Below are 24,643 nucleotides of genomic sequence, written 5' to 3' on the forward strand. Positions count from 1 at the left end.
GTTTGAGCACTTATTAGACAAGATTAATGGAGGCCGATCAGACTGAATCTCGCCCTGTTTGACTCGTGGCCCTAATGGTCTGTGAGAATTTGCTATACCATGTATATTACTAGGGCAAATATTACCCCCAATCCTCTGTAGATTGTTTAAATTGCTTATATTAGATTAGACAAAGGACTTGTGGGATACCTGGAATATGTGGGTCTTCCAGGCCGGTCGGCACCTTCCATTGGTCCACCTGTAATTTCAGCGCGTTTACTTCATCAATGTCTCCGGGCACCCTGAGACACACAAAAACACACGATACACTTCAGCAAAACATCAGCATCGTGGACATGGTGACTGAAAACTACAGAAGACAATGAACATATACCTTTCTGTAATGAAACCAGGTTATTATGACTTAAAAATGTATATACTGTTGGGGTTTATTGTGCCAATGAGTTTTAATCTGAACAGCAGTGAGGGTTTCACGCTTAGTATTTAATAATTATATTATCAATGTTTCATTTAAGGCTTCATGTATAGTTATCCAATACATATTTAGTTATTTGAGAAAGTTAAATTTTATTTATACTGTACTTTTTACAATGAACAAACAATAACCTAAACTTCCACGACATTTAATTTAATATTAGTCAATGTTAATTTCAACATTTAGTACATTTTTAATATCAAAAGTTTGCTAACAATAATTAATGCACTGTGAACATGAACAAACAATGAACAATTTAACAATTTTTTTTGACTAACTATTACTAAGATTAATAAATGCTTTAAAAAATGTAAAAATGTAAAGTGTTACCAAAGAAAAAATAAAAAACAATAAAAACATTAAGACAATAAAATGCAAAAATAAAAGAAAAAATCAATAAGACAACAAAATGCTCAAATGAATAAATAATAAGAATAAAACTCAAAAATAAATAGGAAGGGAAGAGAATGATATCTATGGGCAAAAACTGAAAAAAAGATGATTAGAAACTTTACAGTTTTAATAACACACATTATCAATGAAGAATTCATGTAAAAGTTTAGGTTACACTTTATTTTAAGGTGACGTAGTTACATTGTACTTACTCAAATAAATACTGAATAATATTAATTAACTACATGTACTTACTATAGAGTTACGATTAGGGTTAGTTACTTGTGATTATGCATTTATTACATTTCTTACTATAGTAAGTATGTAGTAATGTGCAAGTACGTCACCTTAAAATAAAGTGTTACCAAAGTTTAAACAAAAAATACAGAATAACATTCGGGAAGTAAAAACTCTCCATAGGGAAAGTGATTTTGAAGGATAATTTATAAACCTTTAAAAAGACTGAGCTCCAAGGTTTATAATCGATGGTGTTTGCTTCTGCTGAAGCCATCAGCCCACATCATTTCAACTTAGTTTTAAAGTAATCGTGTTTAACAGTGAAATTCGTGGTGAAAAACTACACTACCCATGATGCTGTGCAGAAAATTCCAACAATTAGAGTCAAAACAAGCAAAATGAAGCACTTATGTAATTGAGTCTATGATCTCAAATTATTAAAATATATAAGCATATTTTGTAATAACCCACCGTTTTCACCATCCATAAAATTTCACCATCGTTTTGCTGTTCTCAATGCTTCATGGGATTGTAGTTCTTTCCCTCACTAAAGCTGTTAAGTTCACAGTCTTTCGATTTTCAAAAGCATATTTGCTTTAAATCAAAGTTCGTAGTGTTGTGATTCTCCTCATAGTTGGTCTGCTTGGTTCATGGCTAACGACACTTTAAAGAAGCCTTTTTTGAAATCCCTATGGGAGAAATGAATGGAAAAAACACTTCGGGAACAACTATGAGATGAGGGTTGCATTGATGCCAAAGCTTACACTGCGTCCGAAATCAGTAGGTACTACATTTGAATTTTAACTTACTTTGCATCCATTAAAAAAGTATGTTCTATATAGTATGAATATGGGGTAGTATGAATGAAATTTGCGCGTACTACATCTGCCATGTTGTTACTGTCATGTGACCTACCAGCGATAGTTGCATGGCTTTACTGTCGGTCATAAATCCTCTCCCGTGGCCTCATGGGATAGCAAAGTGTCCCTCATATGCACACTTCAGAATCTCGGGACTTCTCGCCTACTGTTTTTCTAATGCTATGAATTCCGACATGCTGTGTTCTCACACTATATAGTAGTGAAGTATTCGATTTTGGATGCCACGTTTGTCCAGTAAACATGCCCACACTGAATAATCCAGGTCTAATTAGAACTCGTTTATTAATTATAACCACCACACAGTTTTACATTATCTACTGTGTGGGTTAATGGCGTACATGTGGTGATGTCAGCAGGTTAATGTGGGTTAATCAGGGCTGAAAAGTTACAATACATTTACAGTTATTTTGCAGGCACTGTGAACACTGCTGACTTTAATGCACTTTTTATGAAGTAATTAAATTTCCCAGAGTGTCATTAGATTAATTTCACGTGTATAAGAGCGTTAAGACTGAGATGTTTAATGGCGTCTCTGATTTAGCAGAAATGCAGTTCAAAAATGTGAATCAGCTCAAATTGTCTGTTTCAATTCAATTCATTTAAACTTTATTTAGACTTGTGGTGCAATATAGATACAAGACACACACACACCAAATAAAAGGAAACAACAATTAAATAGGCTTTTTAAAAAGACATCTGCACCCGTGCCTCCACAGCTCGGCCTGGTAGCGGACTGCACTAAATCTAATATTTGTTAGTGACATAATTATTTCATTCTCAGATTTATTTAACCTACAGATAAAGCTATACTTTAACTTTCGCAAAGTGTTAATTCGAGCTGTGACAAACATTTCACTCGCACTAGTCCATCTTGGTGGCTTTGAAAGCACACGACAAGCATCATCGTAGGTCGCCGCACAGTGTTGCCAACGATTTTCAAAGGAAAGTAGCTAATGCCTTCCCAGACAGTCGCTAAATGCCGCTAGATGACGTCATACGCCAATTAGCATATTCATGACGTCATCATGTCGTACTTGCGTTCGGCCTGCCTAACGCCCGTTTCACACATACTCCGTGTGCAGTGTGTGCAGGAGCAGCACGGGCTATAGTGCTTTCACATATGCAGTGCATAACTGATCCGCGGCTGTACCACAAACACATACTCACTATTTGTATTTCAAATCCAGAAGTTATCTGCAACTTTTATTTAAAAAAAAATGTGTCAGCATTGTGATTCTCTTTGTACATATATACACTCTTTAATAGACGTATGCACGTTTAAAAACTATTTAAACAACGTATTATTCAATGCATTACTTCTATATAATTATTTATTAAGTTGCTCATGCAAGTGGTAAAATATTTATATTAAAATCGCATACATTTTAAATCAAACCTTAAAATTGACAAAAAACAGCAGCTTTCGTTTGCATAATTTAAATCTTTATACAATAAATCTTGCATGTCACAAATAACTTGTTTTTCCACCTCCACAAATGAGACGAGTGTTGTTCATTATGTCGCCTTGTGGATGTAAATCGTATAGTTTTCCTTGATTTACCTAAAAAGATGACTGTGAAAAAAAAGTAGTATTTAATTAAATACATTTATGGTGAGATTACTACATTTTATTTAATTAAACGCATTTATGGTGAAATTACTACATTTTCAGGTCAATCTGTGTTCATTTTGACCACGAAACATGCGCTGTCACTTTAATTTAGCGTTTGCAGCTCAGCAGAAATAGACTCAGTGCGGAAACGATCTCTGCACTGCTGTATACGCACCGCACCTGGAACGGATCGACGGACTGCAACCGCGTGCAGTGTGAAAGCTCTAACCTGTTAACATGGGTACGGAAAAAAATACGCACCGCATACGCACTGCAAACGGAGTATGTGTGAAACGGGCGTAATGTGTTTTCTCTCCAAATTCATGCTCACGTACTGAATTTTAATATATATAGCCAAATGTCCAAAAAAGCTGTTCTCATTTCCTATACATATATTTTTTAGTCAGACAATAGAACGAGTATGATATAGTGAATGACAAAAAAAATGATATGTGTAAAATTATCTGAATTGAGAGTGAACTAAAGCTCTGTGATAGTGAGTATAACAAGTGATGAGCACAAGAAAAGATTGGAAATTAAAATGGCCAGACTAAATTCTTTAAATATAAACCGAAAGAGAAGAAGATAAGTGTTAAGTTGAAATGAAACACAGACTCATTCACGTCTGTCAGCTTCCGTGTGCAGAACGTTCAGCCAATCACTGGACAGGGGGAAATCAAGACCTCGCGCTCGCAGGACAGAACTGGCAACATTAGGAGGGCACTGAAATGTGTCCTAAAAGTCGCTAGATTTGTCGCTAGGCGCTTTTTTGAAAAGATGTCGCCAAAGAGATCTGAAAAGTCGCTAAAAAGAATTTTAGGAAAACATATTTTTTTGTGGGAACTGATACATTTTATTTTTCAGGATTCTCTAATGAATAGAAAGTTCAAAGGAACATCATTCATTTGAAATAGAATCTTTTGTAACATTATAAATGTCTTTAATGTCACTTTTGATCAAATGAATGCATCCTTGCTGAATAAAAGTGTTCCTTTAAAAAAAACAAAAAAACATTTTACTGAGCCTAAATTTGTGAACGGTAGAATATGTAAATCAATATTGCAGAATACAAATAATAATAATAATAGTGCATATAAATGAAAATGATGAAATCTAATTTTTCCTGTCAGTGTTAGTATATGTTAAAATGAACATTAACAAAGATTAATAAATGCTGTATACGTGCAGTTCATTATTAGCTCATGTTGACTAAAGTAGTTAACTAATGTTAACTAACGAACCTTATTGTAAAGTGTTACCCACATTATCAAAAGCTAAAAATAATGATGATGAATATTTAAATTACTCAGTCACAGCATTGAATCAATAATAATATAATTTTTCCTGTGCATGGAAAACACTCCTTAATCTATTTCTTTATTGTTTCTTACTTTTCGGATGAAACCATCCCGTCAAATGACTTTTTGGTTCAGGATGATGCTTCTTGCACATTATCAAAAAGCTAAAAATAATGATGATGAATATTTTAATTACTCGGTCACAGCATGGAATCAATTAAACATAGCAATGAAATCTTTAATAGAAGCGTATGTGACCTGAAGATGCCCTCGGTCTGGTCTCCGTTCAAGCCGAGCACTTCCTCTGAGAGACGCGTCTGAACCCACGGCAGCTCTCGCTCAGGGTATCGGTCCTTCTGCATCAGCATCACCTCCTCCAGAGACGAGCCGAACATCGAGAGCCGGAAGATGGCGTTTCGGGCGTGAGCGATCTCCTCTATTGAGGGCTTGTTCAAACCCTACGGACGGACACAAGATAATGCTAATTAGGGCTGGGCAAAGAGCGTTTTTTGGTCCGCCTTTATATTAAAGGGTTAGTTGAAAATATGAAAGTTCTGTCAGTAATTACTCTCCCTCATGTTGTTCAACCCCGTTAGACTTTCGTTCATCTTCAGAACACAAATTAAGATATTTTTGATGAGAAAATATCATCACTGATTACATTTATTTAGAAAAATCCTTTGAAATTCCTATAATAATCTTTAAAATAATATAAATGTTATTAAAAATTGTATTAAAAATATTAATAAAATAATATGGATTACATTCACATTTTCACTGACTGCATAATTTTAAACATATTCATTATAAGTTTTAAAATATTGTCACTGATAACATTTATTTATAAAAAAAAATCAAATTAATTGTATAAGTTTTATGAATTAATTTGATTAATTTTATATATATTTAATTTATTTTACATTTACTTACCAAAAAAGACTTTAAATGTATATTTTAAGTTTTAAAATATTGTCAAAATATCAATGAAATAATATTGAGTACATTCACATTTTCACTGCATACATTTAAATTATTTTCAATTCAATATATTTATTAATTTCTACTTTTAAAATAATATTGTCACTGATTACATTCATTTAGAAAATATTATTTTCAAAAATAACCGCAGGATATTCTACTATTAAATAATGTTTGCTCTACTACAAATTTGCAGATGAAATCATTTATTTGCCTGATGAAAAAAATAGTGGCAATAGTTTGGAAACACAAATTTTCTTAATTTTCCATACACATCCAGACCTGGAAATTGCTAAATCAAATTCAATAATTTTCCATACTGGATGTGAACCCTGCCTTCGTGTCCGGCCAAAGAAAGGTAGCATATGCTGCTGTCTTTATGAGCATGCAGACGATGCAAACACACTAGGATTTGGACCAGAGCCATGGATTGAAGCTTTACCCTGCTGGGCGTCTGGCAAACACACACAGTTCCCTTTTACTGGCCGTTTACACCGACTGGAATCTCCACAGGCCACTGGCATCATGCAATTAAAACTTCCACACATTCACACACGAGAAGGAATATAAACCCGAGAACGCATGGGGAAGATCCCGTCACGCAGGTGCGATGATTGACACCTCATCATGCAACAATGCGGTCGGCGCGTAAATCATCACCAGCCTATTAGAGACTCGGCAACCGTTGCCATGGCGATGTCTCCAGGGCAATAGGCAAATTCGGGAAACTGAATGTTAATTAAAAAACGTTAAATACCAGGCCGAACCGGGTCCTCCCACCACTTCATGGCCAATTAGCACATACGGTGCCAATAGAGACAATCAGAGCCGAAACACAGCAGAGATGAATCAGACGCAGAGGCAGAACGCCATCGTTAAATATATCAACTTAAAAATACACTGTAAAAAAAATTACTTTTCAAAGTCGTAAGATTGTTGGAGAATGAAATACTATTTCAAAATGTCACGTTCAATTCAATGTGTAACTTAGAGTTTCTTTGAAAGTATTTGTGAAATTTGCTGGAAAGTTGTTTGCATTAGAAGCATTTGAATTAAGTTTTTAATTAAGAAAATACAATTTCAGTTTTACTTCTACCTCAAAACTTCATGTTTAATTTAATGTGTCAATTGCCGTTTCTTTTAGGGATGCACTGATATGAAAATTTTGGCCGATACCGATAATTCTTTATATCTGAAAGCCGATAACCGATATATTGGCCGATAAATCTAAATCCAAATTTTTATATAATATTTGAGAGCCTGATTACAAAAATAAAAGTCTCACCATGTCCCAAGCACATAATCATAATGATGTTCTCATTTAAATTTTATGTAGCCGATATGACAGACATGCACATGTTGCACTGAACTCTATTTTCCTTTTTGAAATTATTTCAATCATATTTCAAGCATTTCAAAACCATCACGTTGAACAGTGCGCATCTGAAGTGTCTCAGCTGGAGGTAATACATTATTTATCGGCTTTAATATATCGAGTCGACCAAATGTTCTTATCGGGCCGATAACGATAACATTAAAAATGAATATATATCGACCGATACCGATATGTTGACCGATATATCGTGCATCCCAAGATTCTTTCTAATTGTTTGTGAAATTTAGCAATTTCTGACTGAAAACTGTTTTTTTTATGAGTGTACTTGCATTTTCTCTGTAATTATTTACAAATTTACAAGCAAAAAAAAGTGAAAGTTGTTTTTTCAGTGTCCACTGCAGTCCAACCTAACTTATACAACAACCCCAAAAACACTTAAAACAAGTGGACATGGCAACACTACAAGTGTGAAGCAGCCTTTAAGCCTCTAAGGAAGTAAGTAAGAAAAGTTTATTTATATAACAACTTTCACAGACAAGGAAGGGTCACAAAGTGCTTACAGTAAAATAAAAAAAAAATTACACTTTATTTTAAGGTGTCATTGTTACAATGTAATTATATATTTAAGTACTGAGTAATATTAATTAACAACATGCACTTACTATAGGGTTAGGGTAGGATTAGGATTTGGTTGCATGTAATTATGCATTATGTACTGTTATTACTATGGTAAGTACATGTAACATATGTAACAAGGATACAGTAAAATAAAGTGTTACCGAAAAAAAACCCCAAAAATAAACAAAAGACACAAACCTTCTTGGCTCCGGTGAGCGCAGCTTTCTGGAGTTTACGGTAACAGTATTTTGCATAACTGCTTATCGCCACTCCTGCAACAGAGACACACACACACACACACACACACACGTCAGTCACTGCAAATCATATAACGCACAACACTCTCTCTGTATAAACTGCATTTGGATTATCAGAATCTTAAACATACAGTATGGAATTTTTCTCCACTAGGGGTCGCTAACCTCTTTACAATAACAAAGGTGTAGTTTCATGACGCAACATTTGCTAAGAATTATGGATGTTGTCATCAACGTCAAGCCGACCGATCTAATAATGTTTATGGATGACTGAATACATCGATACTTTTATCATGACTGTGATATGAAGCAGTTCGGGATTGCTAAGAGACAGCTCTCAGCTCCACACGCGACGCGAGTCCCGCGGATATAAAGGAATGGACATTTCATTCTACCGAACTACAAACAGAATTACTACTCACAGGTCAGTTTATTAGACAAATTAAACTTGTGAGGTAACGCAGCGCTGTTTCACTTGGTCTAACACTACACTAGCACACTAAACTGCATTTGAATGTGTTGAAATGTATGTGTTAGTTTGTCTGTATGAGACTAGCAGTAAGCTAGATCAACATTAGAATAACATACAGATCATATTCTGACATTTTATCATTGTTGAACTATAAAACATTGATTAGTTTTATGTAAATGTGCTCACCTGTTTAATAAAGTACATGTAGGAGCGGTCGAAGTCTCGGACGTGGAGCTCTCGTTTATATACTGTCTATGGGAGCTCTCGGCATCTCGAAAACACCACGCTGATATTGATTCTCGTTTTAGTTCTCCTTTTTCATCCAAAGTCTGCTTGCCATGGTCCATAATGTTTGAACGAAACAACAACAGCGTGCAGATAGACATAGCGAACTACATTGTCCACGTCTGTCGCCTTGGTTACTATCAGACGACTCTGGTTCATAGCTCTGGTTGCTATGGCAGCACGAGCGGAAACCAGGGACAACGCGGATATGACGCCATTGGCGGCGACAAAACGGAAATAAAGAAACGGGACGTGTCTTCAAATTAAATTACACATTTCTCCTGGTTTGAAATTTGTTGGAAACAGTCGGGATAATGTAAGTACACAACTAAAAAAATATATAACATAGATATAGTGATTTTTGCTATTTTTAAAGCAAAAAAGTTACATATTGTGCCTTTAAGCAGCTTAATAATAATTGTGCAGCATAAAATCAAACTTTTTGACATGTAGCATCTAGCAAAACTTATAACACTATTATTCATTTTTACTTCGTTCATTCATTTTAAAAAGAGTTTCGAGTCGACCTTTCCTCACTAATTCTAATCTTGCAAACTATTTAAAACTATTGCAAACCTAAATTCCTTATATTGCATTTTCAAAAAAAAAAAAAAAAGAATTCTGTTTTATGATTTGATACAAATGTATATAAACTTTACCATTTTAATCAAGCTTATAAAATATAACAATTAATTTACAACAAAACATTGCATTTTTATTTTGTGTCAAATAAGATGCTGCACAACAGAACTGTATAAATTTAAAACATGGATAAACCAGCGGACCAACGAGAAACCAGAATGAACAGAACAATATTGTGCGCTGGTGTGGACGCTAATAGAATTTCTGTCACAGTTATCTGCTCTTATTCATCTTTAGTTTCACTTTCATGGACTTTCAGTTTGTTTTCATTCATCACATGTGTTCCTTTGTTTGATTTTCCCGCCACTCATCGGTTGCCATGGACACTCATCAGCACATCACCCTTTTCATCATCTCTTCATTATCACCGTGTATTTAAGTTCCTCACCTCACTCTGTGTGTGTCGGTCGTTAGGGCCGTTACATAGTCAACGCGAGCAGCGCGAGCAAGCAACGCTAGCGACGCGCTCCCTTTCATAGTCTGAACAGTGGACACAAGCAGACGCAAGCGTCACGGGTGATGCGTGAAATGCAATACACCGCTCAAGCAACAGGGGGTAGTAGAGTCATAGTGGAGTCATAGCTCTGAACGCCCGTCTATTTCGCTTCAAATGCTCGCTTTATACGCGCATCCTATTCGCTTTGGACGCGCGAATGGATTCAAAATGTTCAAGCGTCAAACTAGACGCGAAAGACTCAAATTTGACGCTCTATTCGCGTTTGGTGTGAACGCAGCATAATAACAGGCTGCGATGTCAATATTGCAATGCTGGAATGTGTGTGTGTGTGTGTGTGTCAGAGAGAGAGGGGCACGGGCGCGATCGAACAGTGGAAGCATAAAAACATACTCCATCATTTTGTTCATACAGGACATCATTAAAACTGCTAAGTGTTTAGCCTACTTATATTTGTGTAAAACACAACATTGTGCTTTTGTCAAACTGTAAACTCTTGTCAAACTGTAACCTACAACTGTCACCCAACCAAAATCACACACACACACATTGTAGAGGAGATGTATACGTATAAGCTTGCATAATTTTTCCTCTTCGCCCGCCATTGTATTCAAACCTTCTTCTGTAAACATAATATACTTGAATTAATGTACAATACTTGCAATGTCACCCCCACCGACAACACACAGTATTGCGTGCATCGGCGCGCCGCGTATCAAAACCTAGGACGACACATTTGGCTACGCATCGACGCATAATGGCGGCCCGAAGCGTACCGATGCGTTGACTATGTAACGGCCCTTATTTGTGCGTGCTGTTACTTGCTCTTCGTTGTTGTGGATTACCTGAGTTTGTTTTCATTAAAGAACCATTTTGTTTATAGAAACCTTTTTTAACTCTCCTTCGTCTTCATCTTCATCCTTGTGACATTATCTTTCTCGGGTCCAGATTTACTAACAGCTTGCGCCGACGCAAACGCTCTCTTGGCGTTAAAAACCTATTGTCAGGATTTGCTAAAGACACGCAGTGAAACATTAGCGCTGAAAAGGCGTGGTATTTTTTCAACTGACCTTATTGCATATGCATTTGTAGGAGTTTCCCTTTTAATGTATGGGTGGAGAGTTTTTAAATGAACCATGCAAGGGGATTTACTAAGATTTTAACCTTTAACCAAACGCAATTTTGCGCTGCTCTTGGTAGATTGTGTTGGTCATTATGGGAATTATCCGGCTGTGTCTATGTTGTTTAATTTGCACGTCGTCAGTCGATCATCGCAGAACTTTCCACTCACGCAGCTTTTATGGGATAGTTCACCCAAAATGAAAATTAACCCCATGATTTCCTCTCCCTCAAGCCATCCTAGGTGTATATGACTTTCTTTCTTTCAGACAAATACAATCTGAGTTAAATAAAAAGAAATGTCCTGTCTCTTCCGTGCTTTGTTAATGGAGGATATGATTTTAAAGCCCAAAAAAGTGCATCCATCCATCATAAAAGTGCTCCTCACGGCTTCGGGGGTTAATAAAGGCCTTCTGAAGCAAAACGATGTGTTATCGTGAGAAAAATATCCATATTTAAAACTACATCAACTAAAATGGATGGATGCACTTTTTTGGGCTTCAAAATCACATCCTCCATTCACTAACATTATAAAGCTGGGAAGAGCCAGGACATTTTGTAATACAACTCTGATTGTATTCGTCTGAAAGAAGAAAGTCATATACACCTATGATGGCTTGAGGGAGAGTAAATCATGGGGTAATTTTTATTTTTGGGTGAGCTATCCCTTTGAGTCTGGATTTATCATGTGATATCAGTTATCATGAAGCTCCCGCCGTACCCTTGGTGTCGTTCAGCGGGTCCATGTGTCTGTAGATGTAGCCCTCCAGGTAGTTGTGGAAGCGAGGCGTGGGGGGGAAGAAGGCCAGGCAGATGGCCATGAGCTCCCAGCCTCTCTGAAGGCTGTCGTAGCGGAAGTTCTCGGTGGTTTGTCTGCAGAGCTGGATGAAAAGCTCGTCCCTCAGGCCCTGACAGCTCCAGCCCCGCACCGTCACCTCCAGAGCCACCGACAGAGGGTCTCCTTTCCCACGCCGGTCGCCCATGTAGGTCTGGATCAGTTTGAAGAGGTCCACGGCCTCGCGCTTCACAGTTCGGTCCGAAGTCACGATCATGGGCTTCTTGATGGGCTCGCTGCTCCAGGCCAGCATGTTGGCAATGGAGACTTTCCTCCTGAACAGACCCTGGAAGACAAATCTCCTCGGTTAAAGGTGCAGTCTGTAAGAATGACAACTAGTGGTGGAAATCGGTACTGCAGTCCAAATACAAAACATCGGAGATCGTTGTTTCTCCCGCCTCCTCAGACTCGGCACGGCTCACACGAGTCGCCAGTTTGAACACACGCAACGGGAACAAGTGCAATGGACAATGAAAATCGGCAACATGCAGTATCACAGACCAAAACAATAACACACATTCCAGCCTGGAAACACACATTTCAAAGTAAAATAACTGGCTGTAGAAGTGTTTTACAGAGAAACGAGTGTGTTGTGAACTTAGCATGTTTCTTCAATATATGCAAACATATACTGGTATTTTTATGCTTTAGTAGAGTGAAAAAGTTACATACAGCACCTTTAAAGTCCAGGGCAACCTGTCACTCACATGAGATCAGCCAATAGCAAACCACAACCAACCAATCAATTCCCCACGGACAAAATTAAGCCCCGCCCTACAGTTGTTCAAGAAGATTTCACTCAGGTATATACATCATGATTGAGAATAAAACACTATCGCTTCTTGTTTCAAACTGACTTTAAAAGAACTGCCCCCCCCCCATAAAAATAATAATTTAAGTTTTATTTTAGTATCATTAACATATTATATATTTCGAATGATGAAAGTGGAGGACATACCTGACATGAAATGATGGTCAGAAAAATCACGTTTTTTATGGAACAGTTTGACAAAATTAGTGTTTTGTATTTGATACTTTTATGGCTCATAGTTTTATTAGAATTTGAACCTTATACTCAAAGAGGACAAAAACACTTCAGAGGCCCAAACTTAGCAAAACAATATGCTAATATTTGCTAATATAATATTTATATGGACAAAAATTAAGGTAATGTAAATCAATGAGATCATAATAACAGTATAGCAGAGAACTTGCATAATATCAGTCGTCACTCTATATCTGCCAATCTGTGTTATGAAACAAAGCTCTATAGTTTTAAAAAATATAATGCAATGCAATAATATGATGATTGAGAGATAAACCTTCCATATGAACATATTTAATAATCATAATTTTTCTAATAAATGATGTCTGGATGATCAAGTAAACTGAAGCTGCTTCAGTGCAGTTGAAATATTACTAACAATATCAAAGTTATTCATACGTTTACTTGATAAAAAAAGTCCAGATTTCACAGCAAAACTGAAGGAGGACGTTTGGACAATTACACTAAAAGACTTTTACTAGCTAAAAGAGTCTAAACTATCAATCAGACGACAGAAGGACTGGAGGAGAACGTTTTCATCATTTAGAGACCTCAGAAATTCATGTATGGAATTTGATACTGTAGGCTTTATAGGGTTAAAATCCATGTTTTTGTGCATAAGACACTGGTGATGATGATGAGTGTACCTGGGTGTGCTTGTTGAAGTGTTTGGATGCCCAGTTCTCGATGTCCGTCTCCGAGGAGGGTTTGCGAAGAGTGAACTCTGGGAAAACGCCACAGCTCGCACTGGGCATCATGTTCCGGGCATTCCGGCTGGCCTCGAACTGGGAACACGCTCCCAGATCTTCCGACTTGGGAAGAAAGAAAACATTGTATGTTGATGTTGAAGAGCAGCATTCAGAACAGAGGAAGAACAGATATTAAACCGCGTCTCAGCCTCGGGTCGGGTCAAGAGGAGCACGGAGAGGAAATGAGTCAATCCCCAAAATAATGAGAACAATCAAACGAACAAAAATACCTCCTTCAGGCTATTACACACTTATGACATTTCAGATGATTCAACCGGTTTTCTCCTGTGGAACTTCATTGGTTATGAAACGCATCATGCAAAGTCACATGAAACAAAACAACACAAACACCTAAAAAAATATGAAAAAGATTTTTACATTTTCTGAAGGAAATTTGAGTGGGGATGCTATGGGGTTATGGATTGTTGCTAGGGCGTTGCTAGGAAGTTATAAATAGTTGTTAGAAAGTTAAATGAAAATTGTAGCATCTCAAATTACAAGCTACTCCTAATTTAAACTAGTTAAACTACAGACAAAACACCCTAGTACAGGCTATAGTCTATAAATAAGCAGCTAGGAAGTTGCTAATTACAAAGGAGAAAATTAACCCTCTGCTGCTGTTCGCTAGTTTTTTACTTAAAAATGTAAAGTTTTTTTTTTTCTTTTAAATAATTTTTTTCTTCATCGGAATCATACTTGGTAAAGGTTTTGGCACTTGCTATGTGAAAAAAAAAAATCATGGACATGATTCGAAAAGGTTAAATGGTCGTAAAAAAAAAAGTCACACAAAAATGGAAATGAATGGGAGACGAACTTCCTCTAGTGGAAGCGTTTGGTACTGCAGCCGAACACACTCTCACTGAAAGCTCATTTGTTGAGATATCAAATTTGAAACATGTTGTTTTGATTTATGGCTTTGACTGTCTCACAGTTCTAGAGTAAAATGTGTTTTGGAAAATATATATTTCATATAAAAAAAAAAGTTTTTTCAACATTTTTCACTTCAGCAATAATCTGCCAAGTGTCTGTGCTCCAACTAAAATATAGTACAATCATTTCATTGAACTGAAAGAGATTTCAGTCATGCAGAGCAGCACCGGAGGGCTAATTCTGCAATTAGAGCATTTATCTGTCAAACATCTAAAGTAGATCATACTTAATTTTACAATAAATTAGAAAAGATTTGTTGTCGGGGTAAGGAAAAATTGTAATAAAACAAGTAATAAAAACTCAGTGAGTGTTTTAGCGCAATTTTCTCACCTCATGGGATCACAACACTAAGAGATAGTAAATCTTTTCCTGGATTTTTTTTGTGCGTTCCCGAGATTAGACCTTCCTTAAAGGGGGGGTGAAATGCTATTTCATGCATACTGAGTTTTTTACACTGTTAAAGAGTTGGATTCCCATGCTAAACATGGACAAAGTTTCAAAAATTAAATTGTACGTTTGAAGGAGTATTTCTGTTCCAAAAATGCTCCTTCCGGTTTGTCACAAGTTTCGGAAAGTTTTTTTCGAGTATGGGCATGTGTGACGTCAGATGTAGTGGAATTTCCTTATATGGGTCCTAAGGGCACTTCTGCCGGAAAACCACGGGCGCGCGCGCACTCGTAGACCAGAGAGAGAGAGCGAAAGCAGTAAGCCATCAAAGCGCTATGCTCGGCTTTAGGGAAGTCAATGTAGCCAAAGAAGTGTGTTTTTGGTTGCCAGGGCAAGACAACCCTGCACAGATTCCCAAAGAACCCGGCGTTAAGGGACCAGTGGATGGAGTTCGTTTTTCCAGAGCATCAACGGAGGTTGTGCAAGACTGTTTGTTCCCTGCATTTCGACGATGATTGTTTTATAAACAAAGCCCAGATCGACGGATTTGCAGATCGTCTAATGCTTAAGGATCGAGCAGTCACAATGATAAAGGTTTGCGGTCGTGCGTTGGAACCGGGCGGTGAGTAAAACTGCTTCTATTGTCTCTGTGTGTTGTCACTAGCTCGGCGCGTTAGCACAGCTTTAGCTCCGCCCACAGGGCCCGCCTTCAGCCGCTCGTTTTTTCCCGGAAAGACTCGGTACAGCCTATCTTTCTTTTATAAATATAATAAAACTAAAGACTTTTTGGAGATATGAAGGATGCAATACTACTCTATAGGTACTCAAGATTAACAGGAGATTGAGTGAAAATGAGCATTTCACCCCCCCTTTAACATAATGCCGAAAACCCGAAGTCTCTAGGTGGTCTGGTTGAGGAGTAGATAGAAGTGCAAGATTGGTGCGCACAGACGCACAGAACAGAAATCATGAGTTAACAAGCGCAATTTTGTCCAGTGGAAAATTGCGCTAAATAATTCCAAAAATGTATTCATAATTAGCCTCTCGAGTAAATGCATCTAGTTTGAAAGATGCAAAAAATACTTATACTGAAAATATAATTTTTTGTAGTGATACATATTTTCCTTTTTTTAAAAAGATGTTCAAACGAATCATTCAAAATCAGTCATTTACTTTAACAGTGACTTGTTCAATTAATATGTGAATTATTTATTTACATGAACTGAGTATTGTAATGAATCTTTTGAGAACAGAGAGTCTGAGATTCAGAACACCAGTTTATGCTATAAATGTTTGAGATGGAGGTCATGGAAGGTGACGAGGACACGAGGGACAATGAATGTGCCCTTGCTAAATGACTTCATATTTTTGGGTTCAGAAATAAACTTAATTTGACATAGCAGAGAAATCATCAATCCTAATGACTCCTGTGAGAATGATTACCACTTCATAATGAAGCACATTTTAAACAGCTGGCAAACGGCACCGCAGCGTCAGTGCAATGTTTTCTTCTCCGTGATCAGATGCACCATTTTCAGCAGCTGGAACATAAAACAGGTGGAAAAAACCCACATTGAAGGAGAGCTGGGGACTTTTATGTGATCAAGTACCTCACAATGTCCTCAAAAAACATAAAAATGTAGTTAGCTATAATGATTTTAATATGAATCATGCAGAATGAATTTCAAATATTGCTGGTAATATTTCCAAAGGCTGATTTTGTGCTCAGGTTCTGCATTGTGTGTCTATATTTGAGCGTTAGCACCTATTATTTCTGTGTGGCAGCTTGAGGAACGACGGCTGATTTCTCAGTGAAAGTTTCATGGCCGCAGGCGTTCTTGATCAACACGATTAATAAATGAGTCACGCAGGCGTCCTCTCCTCCATCGCTTCAGTTCACTCCATCTTCTCTTTCATCCGTCTGTGGATCACGCTGCTTCAGGAGCACATTTGGAGACACTCCTCTCCTCATTACCTCATCATGATTATTCAGTGTCGATGCATTTATTTATTTATTTTTTGGTGATGGGAAGAACTGCGGAGGACTGTCCAGGGGTGCGTTTCCCAAATCCAACTACGGTCGAAAGTCCCGTTATTAAAGGAGTAGTTCACTTTAAAAAGAAAATTACCCAATGATTTACTCGCCCTCAAGCCTTACTATATGACTTCTTTTCTTTCAGACGAATCAATCAGAGTTATATTAAAGGGCTGGTTCGGAGTAATTTTATAGGGTCCTTTGCACCATGACCTCGAGCCAAACCCCCCCCCCAGAAGCCTTTTTTCCCTTGGTCGAACATTATTAAAGTTAGAGCTTATTTAGAGATATCAGCCGGATGGCTTAGTGCAGGCGCTAACGGATGCAAGGGTCTATCTCGTAAATTACCGCACTAATAATGCCCAGAATGGCACCAAACTTCTACAGTAGAATAAATAGGTTCTGTACTCATAAAACGAGGCATTGGAAAGTTTGTAAGTACATCAGGAGTTTATTTAGATAACACTTGCCTGATGGCTAATGCTACCGCTAACCCGGACGTCGACGTCACTTCAGTGATTTGGGAAAAGCCCGTAAAAGTCCTGCAGAAAGCGATGCATAAAGATGTAGTGTAACCTGCATTTTTTATTATTTTTTTCCGAAGTGTTGGCAACTTAGTGTTAACTAATAATTGTTGCAAACTGGTACTACCAACAAAATATTAGTGCATTCCTGGAACTGGGCGTCGTTACACTTCATCCTTATGCTTTGCTTTCTGCCAGGACTTTTACGTGCTTTTCTCAACTCACGGAAGTGACGTCGACGTCCGGGTTAGCAGTAGCATTAGCCGTCAGTGTGTTATTTAAGTGTTATTTAAATAAACTCCTGATGTACTTACAAACTTTCCAATGCCTCGTTTTATGAGTACAGAACCTATTTATTCTACTGTAGAAGTTTGGTGCCATTCTGGGCATTATTAGTGGGGTAATTTACCAGATAGACCCTTGCATCCGTTAGCGCCTGCACTAAGCCATCCGGCTGATATCTGTAAATAAGCTCTGACTTTAATAATGTTCAACCAAGGGAAAAAGGCTTCTGGGGGGGGGGTTGGCTCGAGGTCATGGTGCAAAGGACCCTAGGTTGAAATTACTCCGAACCATCCCTTTAATAAACACCCTGACGCTTCCGAGCTTTATAATGGCAGTGGATTGCAACCATCAGATTGAAGCTCAAAAAAGTGCATCCATCCACCATAAACGAACTTCACAAAAGGCTCCGGGTGTTAATAAAGGCCTTCTGAAGCGAAGCGATGCATTTGTGTAAGAAAGATATTCATATTTAACATGTTACAAAGTAAAATTCTAGTTTCTGGCCAAACGGGTAATTTTCATTTTAAAGTGAACTACTCCTTTAACAACACAATTCAACGGAACTTGCGACCATTTGCTCTGGGAAACACAGCTCTGATCATATTTCACCCCAAATATAATTTGACAAATAAATATATGAATTGCTAAAAAAATATATTTCTGTCATGACAACTTTCAGAGTGTTTGGCATGGAAATGGCTTTGACAATGTTGATATGTTTGGTCTTAGAGGAATAGATCTGCTGTGCAGCTCCTGATGTTAAATTAATGTTATATTAATGTACACTAATATTTTTAGATCTATAGTTTTTATTATGATAACTGTAAATTGTATTTTTTTTTTACTACTTTGTAATTTTAGATAAAATGTAAATGTAAAAAAAAGCAGTATTTTTTCTTTTGCATTCAAGTAATGAGACTTTCAGGGGGAAAAGTGTTAAATATCAATGGTCATAAAATATTAAAGTAAGTTTTGATTTCCTTATGCAAAATATAATATCTTTTAGGTGTGAAATGTGAACGCTAGGAAGCGTGTATCTCCTGGAGCTGGTGTGTGTGTGTGTGTGTGTGTGTGTGTGTGTGTGTGTGTGTGTGTGTGTGTGTGTGTGTGTGTGTTTTTGAGGAGGGTGTGGACTCTGACATGATGCCTTTACATAAGCGCAACGACTCTTAAAACTGCACATGCTGAAATATTAATGTTCGTACAGCCGGGCGTGTCTGTGCGAAGAGACGTGTGCATGTTCTGCTGTACAAATGCACGTCTGCCTTCTGTGAGAGCCTGTAACCTTCCCATAAATCCCTGAAAATGGAAAAGCATCATGATTTAAACTCTGTCCGGAGAGCTAGAGTCTGAGCCGCCTTCATTTCCCGTCATCGCTGCAAATGGTGTTCGGGAACGTTTGGGAAGCAGAATTGATGTAGAGAGTTTGAGTGACACCGTTTTCTACTGGTCCTACAGTCTGCCTCCATTATTATCAGCAAATAGAGCAGAACCTAAAAAAAAAATCCTTTAAGGAAATGCTCACACAGTTTAGCCTCCGAGAACCGTACATCCCAATATACCCAGAACAAAGATATCACTGGTTGGGTAACGGGCGTTGAAAGGTCAGCGTCCCAATTAACCCGACTGGCAGCGTTAAACCAGTGGTTCAGGCCTGATTCGAGCAGGGTGACAGGACATTTAAATGCTCATTATATTGGGCTGAAAGAGCTCAGAGTTCAGCTCAACGCTGACACAAAACACCATCGGAGGATTCCAACTCATTAACGGCCCGAAGCGCCGATGTGTCCAAGAAAACCTTTCCTATTGCGCAATAATAGTGCACTCTGACATCATGATACATAATCAAGCAACTTGATTTGAGTTCAGTGCTATTAATTAGAAAGTGCTCTGCTTCTGATGTTTAGAAAGGCCTATCGAATTTGAAGTTCTTCTGTTTGAGGTTTACCGACTTACTGGTTTAGACACCCTAATTACCTTTTCCATTAATTAAAGCAGGGATGCACAAACCTTTTTTGTCAGTAAAACTGCTTTGACCTTAAATATTCTTTGATGTCAGACTGTTAATGATCACATGACAAAATTATTATTATTATTATTTATATTTATATATATATATATATATATATATATATACTCAGCATTTTTTGTAAAAAAATAAAAAATGTATATATATATATATATATATACATATATATATATACACACACACACACATACATTTTTTATTTATTTTTTCACAAAAAAAAATGCTGAGTTGTTTCAAACCATGTTTGGGTCAAATATGGACAAACCCAACCGTTGTTTTTTTTAACTTTTTTATTTTAAACTTTTAAAACCAACGGTTGGGTTTGTCCATATTTGACCCAAACATGGTTTGAAACAACTCAGCATTTTTTGAGTAAAGCATTTTTATTTACAAAAAAAAACAAAAAACTGAATTAAGGCTTTTAAAGTAAGTGGACAACACGCTTTGTGATGTATAATAGAAAAAAATCTACTCTCAAGGAGAAATGCCCTTAAAAACAATCCAAGAGGGCAAGTGTCACCTGTATTTAAAAAATAATAATTTAATAATTTTTTTCCGATAATCTTTATCGGTCCGCCTGGAAACAAATGCCGTGACGCCAAAACCCCTCGTGGAAGAAGAAAGCTGTTGTGTTTACAACTGAGACGATGAGCGCTGACCAGGATCAACTAACCGCTGGATTTTCAAAAGTATGTGAAGTTCGCGGCTCCATTGTAGCAGTAAACTTGCACAACAATCTTGATTGAATCATTTATTAGATGCACGCCAGTCTGTTATATTAGGGACATTATATTGTCACGCCCCTAAACATGACGCAGAACAAAACGAACTGTGATTGGTTGCGTTACATGTCATTCAAACATCCTTGGCCAAGAAAAGCTGCGATAGAGTCCAGACCTTCTGCCGTCAGTCTGAAGGTCTGGCTACGCGAGACTACCAACCCGGTGCGAAAGCCCCTAATGTTTCGAGCTTCTGATGCAGTGTGCATGTATCTGTGCATTACCTGCGAGGGATGGAGGTAAGGTTCAGGTGATGCCAGGTTGGTTTGCATGGACAGACTCTTTTCTAGAAGCGCCTGAGGAAATGCCAGTCTGTCCAGGGTGGCCCGTTTCCAGTGGCTTTCCTGCTGCGCCAGCGCCTCGTCTTCGCTGAAAGCCCGAACCACCGGCCCAGGCAGCGGCAGGGGCGTCGCCCCGTCACTTTCATACCCATCTTTCCCTCCCTGTTCCGAGGACACGCCCCCTCGCTGATGTAACATCTGCTGAGCCTCCCATGCCAAGCGGGCCTGAGTGATCATCGCCCCGAGACCCAATCCCATGCCGTCCCCCTCTCCTCCCGGCAAAGACGGCTTCCGGTTCTTACGTTTTCTGTTGCCACCATTGAGATCGTGACTGTGCTGTAGCGTAAAAGAGCCACCGTAAGAAAATCCCGCCGATAGGCTATTAGAACTGGTCCCGTAGCTCATCAAACGTTCAGTCGTGCGAAATCGAGGGGAGGAGCCAGATTGCTCAACATAAACTAGTTGTTTTACATATTCCCGCCCAGCGGCGCTATACTCCCGTCCACTAGAGTTATAATCCCGCCCACTTGAGCTGTAGTCACGCCCACTTGAGCTATAATCCCGCCCACTTGAGCTGTAGTCACGCCCACTTGAGCTATAGTCCCGATCGCCTTGGTTAGGCGTCTTCTCGGGCGTTGAGCTGCGCTGTCTCGTCAACACAAGTTGACCGTATGGAGACGGGCTTTGCTTGGGCGAGTGATAAAGACCTGGTTTTCGTGCCGGAGATCTGTCAGAACCAAAAAAGGCGGGGTCGCAGTGCATGTCAGTGGGCGGTTCCTCATAAATAGGCGGGGACTGGTAATCCGAGGGCGGTTCCTCATATAAAGGAGGCTCGTACGCATAGCGAGGGGATGATGGCTGGGAATCGCCCGAGCATCGGCGTTGAGTGCCGCTTAACTCCGCCCTCTTCAGGAATGGAGACTGTGATGTGGGCCGGTCCTGCAGGGAAAGGGGCGGGGCTTCGGGGTCCGATGGGGCGGTGCTGGACGAGAGTCTGGATCGTGGGGAGGAACTGGAGTATCCGTTTCCCTGCGTCAGAAAACTGGGTTCCCGATCCGACACCTTGATGAGCATCCTCTCTCTGGTGCCAGTGCCCCATCGAAACCTGAACGAGAGAAAACAAGACAAGTTTTTAATATTGAGTACAGTGGTTATCATGAAAAGTAAAGTCAAATAAAATAATTATTTAACTTATTTTAAATAATACATTTTTAATGAAATACATTTTATATTTACTTTATCTATATCTAAATTCTATCTATTTATTTATATATATTATTTAATCTTTTTAATCTTTATCTTTTCATTTTATTTTACTTTACTTTCATATATCCCCTTTAATAAACAGTTATTTATTTATCTATTATTATTAAAGGGAAAAGAAAAATAAGACTATTTTATAATAAATCAGATTTTCTTTACTATTTATATTTATTATTTTAATAAAATAAATGTTCTTGTTATTTTATTTTACTTTTTATAATACGGACCCTTTATTAAAAAGTAAACAAATCTTATTTACTATTAAACAGAAAAGAGAAAATAAGACTAATAATGAATACGAACTTCTTTACTATTTATCAAAGGAGTCATACCTTGTAAAATTAAATAAAATATGAACATTTATTTTGAATAAAATAAGCTTGTTTTGCTCTGTAGACATTCTCCTAAACTTCAGACCTCAAAAGCTAAGATGTTTCGTTTATCGTTTCGTTTATTTTATTTATTAAGCACTTTTACACAACTGACCATTGAACAAAGTGCAGTACAATATCTAAACCACATTAAGGCAACAATAAAAACACAACACTAAAACCACACTTACAGTAAAATAACAGCGAAATAAACCCCTCAGTTTTAAAACACGAACAACTTCTATACCCCATGTCAAAGATGTCTTGCTCTGAAATGATCACAAACCATTTTATTTCTCAAATGCGATGAATTTCCAAGTGAAACTCAATGAGAAAAATAAATGCAAATTCAATGGGAAATGTTCCATGAGCAAGTGACTGGATGATACAAAGTGTCTCTATTTAACACGAGGGATTGATGATATCAGCTGAAAGAAAGGTGTTTCAGTGTTTTAATGAGAATGTTAGGGTTGTTCAAATTACTAACACTAACTATGAGCAGTAATAAAAGTGATGTTTGACTTTAGATCAAGTACCACTAAAAATCTCAGTCCTTCAAAGGCCGTTTTTAAAGATCTAAATCTAAGAGGTCTGTGAGTTTAAAGCGCACAGAAAAGGCCTCTGAGCATTAAAGAAAAAAAAGTGTGTAAAATCAATTCAGCACTTGGCCACCATGGGCCGATGAAGGCTCCCCATGACCAGACTGGATTACACAGCCAAATGTGTGTGTGTGTGTGTGTGTGTGTGTGTGTGTCCTTTAGCAGCCGGATTAAAACTCCGAACACAAGAAACTTATCTCTCACTCAGTCTCTCTCCCAAGCAAGAGACCCACTACAAAGTGAGCAGTGTTTTCCTTTGGATATTAATTATTCATGGATATCCGACCTTCAAATCAATTTACACATTCTATGGCTCTCTCTTCTTTCATTCCCTCGGCCTCCTCCTTCTCTGTCAGACAAAATCATTTCACGACCCTCCCTTTTCTCATCCCCGCGTTCCTCAAGGGATGAAACTATTTAAGTGCGACACTGTTTGAATAATGAATCTAAATAACAGCTTGAAGCATTACAGCTGTGTCTTTCAATATTACCTTTTAATCCATTCTTTTTTTTTTTTTCATGTGCATGCAAATTCATAAACATCTCTCACTATTGCGCATCAAGCCATCCGGCACTAAGCGTGCAAATGCTGAGTGCAACACCGACCGCCCACTTCTCTTGGTTTCCGGAAAGAATTCAGCAGTTTAATGAAAAATCACACGGTGTTTGTGGCTTTTAGAGAAGCATATTTCATTGTATGAGAACCTCAGAGCTCATGATGCATCGGGTCTGAATGGTTTACCGGTCAAAAGCCTTGGTGAGCATAAGGGACTTCTTTTGGAAACATTTAAAAATCGATTAAAACGTATTAAAATGATTTAAAAATCGTAATTTTTCCAAACTTTTGACCAGTAGTGTATTGCTTTCTCTATTAAGTGGGATTTTCAGACTGTTGTGCTCTACTCGACACAAAGAAAATCAACATACTGTATAGTAGGGATGCATGATATATCAGTATTGGCCGATATATGTTCATTTTTAACGTTATCGCTATCGGCCTGATACGAAAATTAGGCTGATATATTACAGCCGATAAATAATGGATAATTGTCTTCAGCTGAGACACTTCAGATGCGCAGTGTTCAACATGATGAGTTTGAATTTACATTTAATCATTTAGCAAATGCTTTTATCCAAAGCGACTTACAAAAGAGGAGAGCAACAGAAGCAATCAGAACAACAAGAGTGCAACAGCTCTCAGTTAGTCTAGCACAGTACACATAGCAATTTTTTTTAAAACAAATAGAATAGTATAGAATAGAAAAGAATAGAAAAGAAAAGGTAAGTGCTAGTATTAATTGGTCAGGTGCTGACGAAGAAGATGTGTCTTTAGACATTTTTTGAATTGCTTGAAATATGATTGGAATCACTTCAAAAAGGAAAATAGAGTTAATGCAACATGTGCATCGCAAGTCTATCATATAGACTACATAAAATCATAATGAGAACATCATTATAATTGTGTTTGGGACAT

The 24,643-nt window shown here is 37.8% G+C and overlaps 1 protein-coding gene across 1 annotated transcript in view; it reads right to left on the bottom strand.

The window, feature by feature from the left end:
* arhgap39 (Rho GTPase activating protein 39) overlaps nt 1-24,643 on the bottom strand; it is a gene marked incomplete at both ends in the record, with an annotated part of 69,323 nt that overhangs the window by 7,341 nt on the left and 37,339 nt on the right. The window contains 6 exons of the mRNA XM_081378118.1: nt 190-281; nt 5,155-5,354; nt 8,027-8,100; nt 11,779-12,178; nt 13,585-13,749; nt 20,880-22,041. Coding sequence (XP_081234244.1) covers nt 190-281; nt 5,155-5,354; nt 8,027-8,100; nt 11,779-12,178; nt 13,585-13,749; nt 20,880-22,041 — 2,093 coding nt within the window. The remainder of the gene's footprint in view (nt 1-189; nt 282-5,154; nt 5,355-8,026; nt 8,101-11,778; nt 12,179-13,584; nt 13,750-20,879; nt 22,042-24,643) is intronic.

This window comes from Scardinius erythrophthalmus, assembly GCF_964197995.2.
Source record: "Scardinius erythrophthalmus genome assembly, chromosome: 11".
Lineage (NCBI taxonomy): Eukaryota > Metazoa > Chordata > Actinopteri > Cypriniformes > Leuciscidae > Scardinius > Scardinius erythrophthalmus.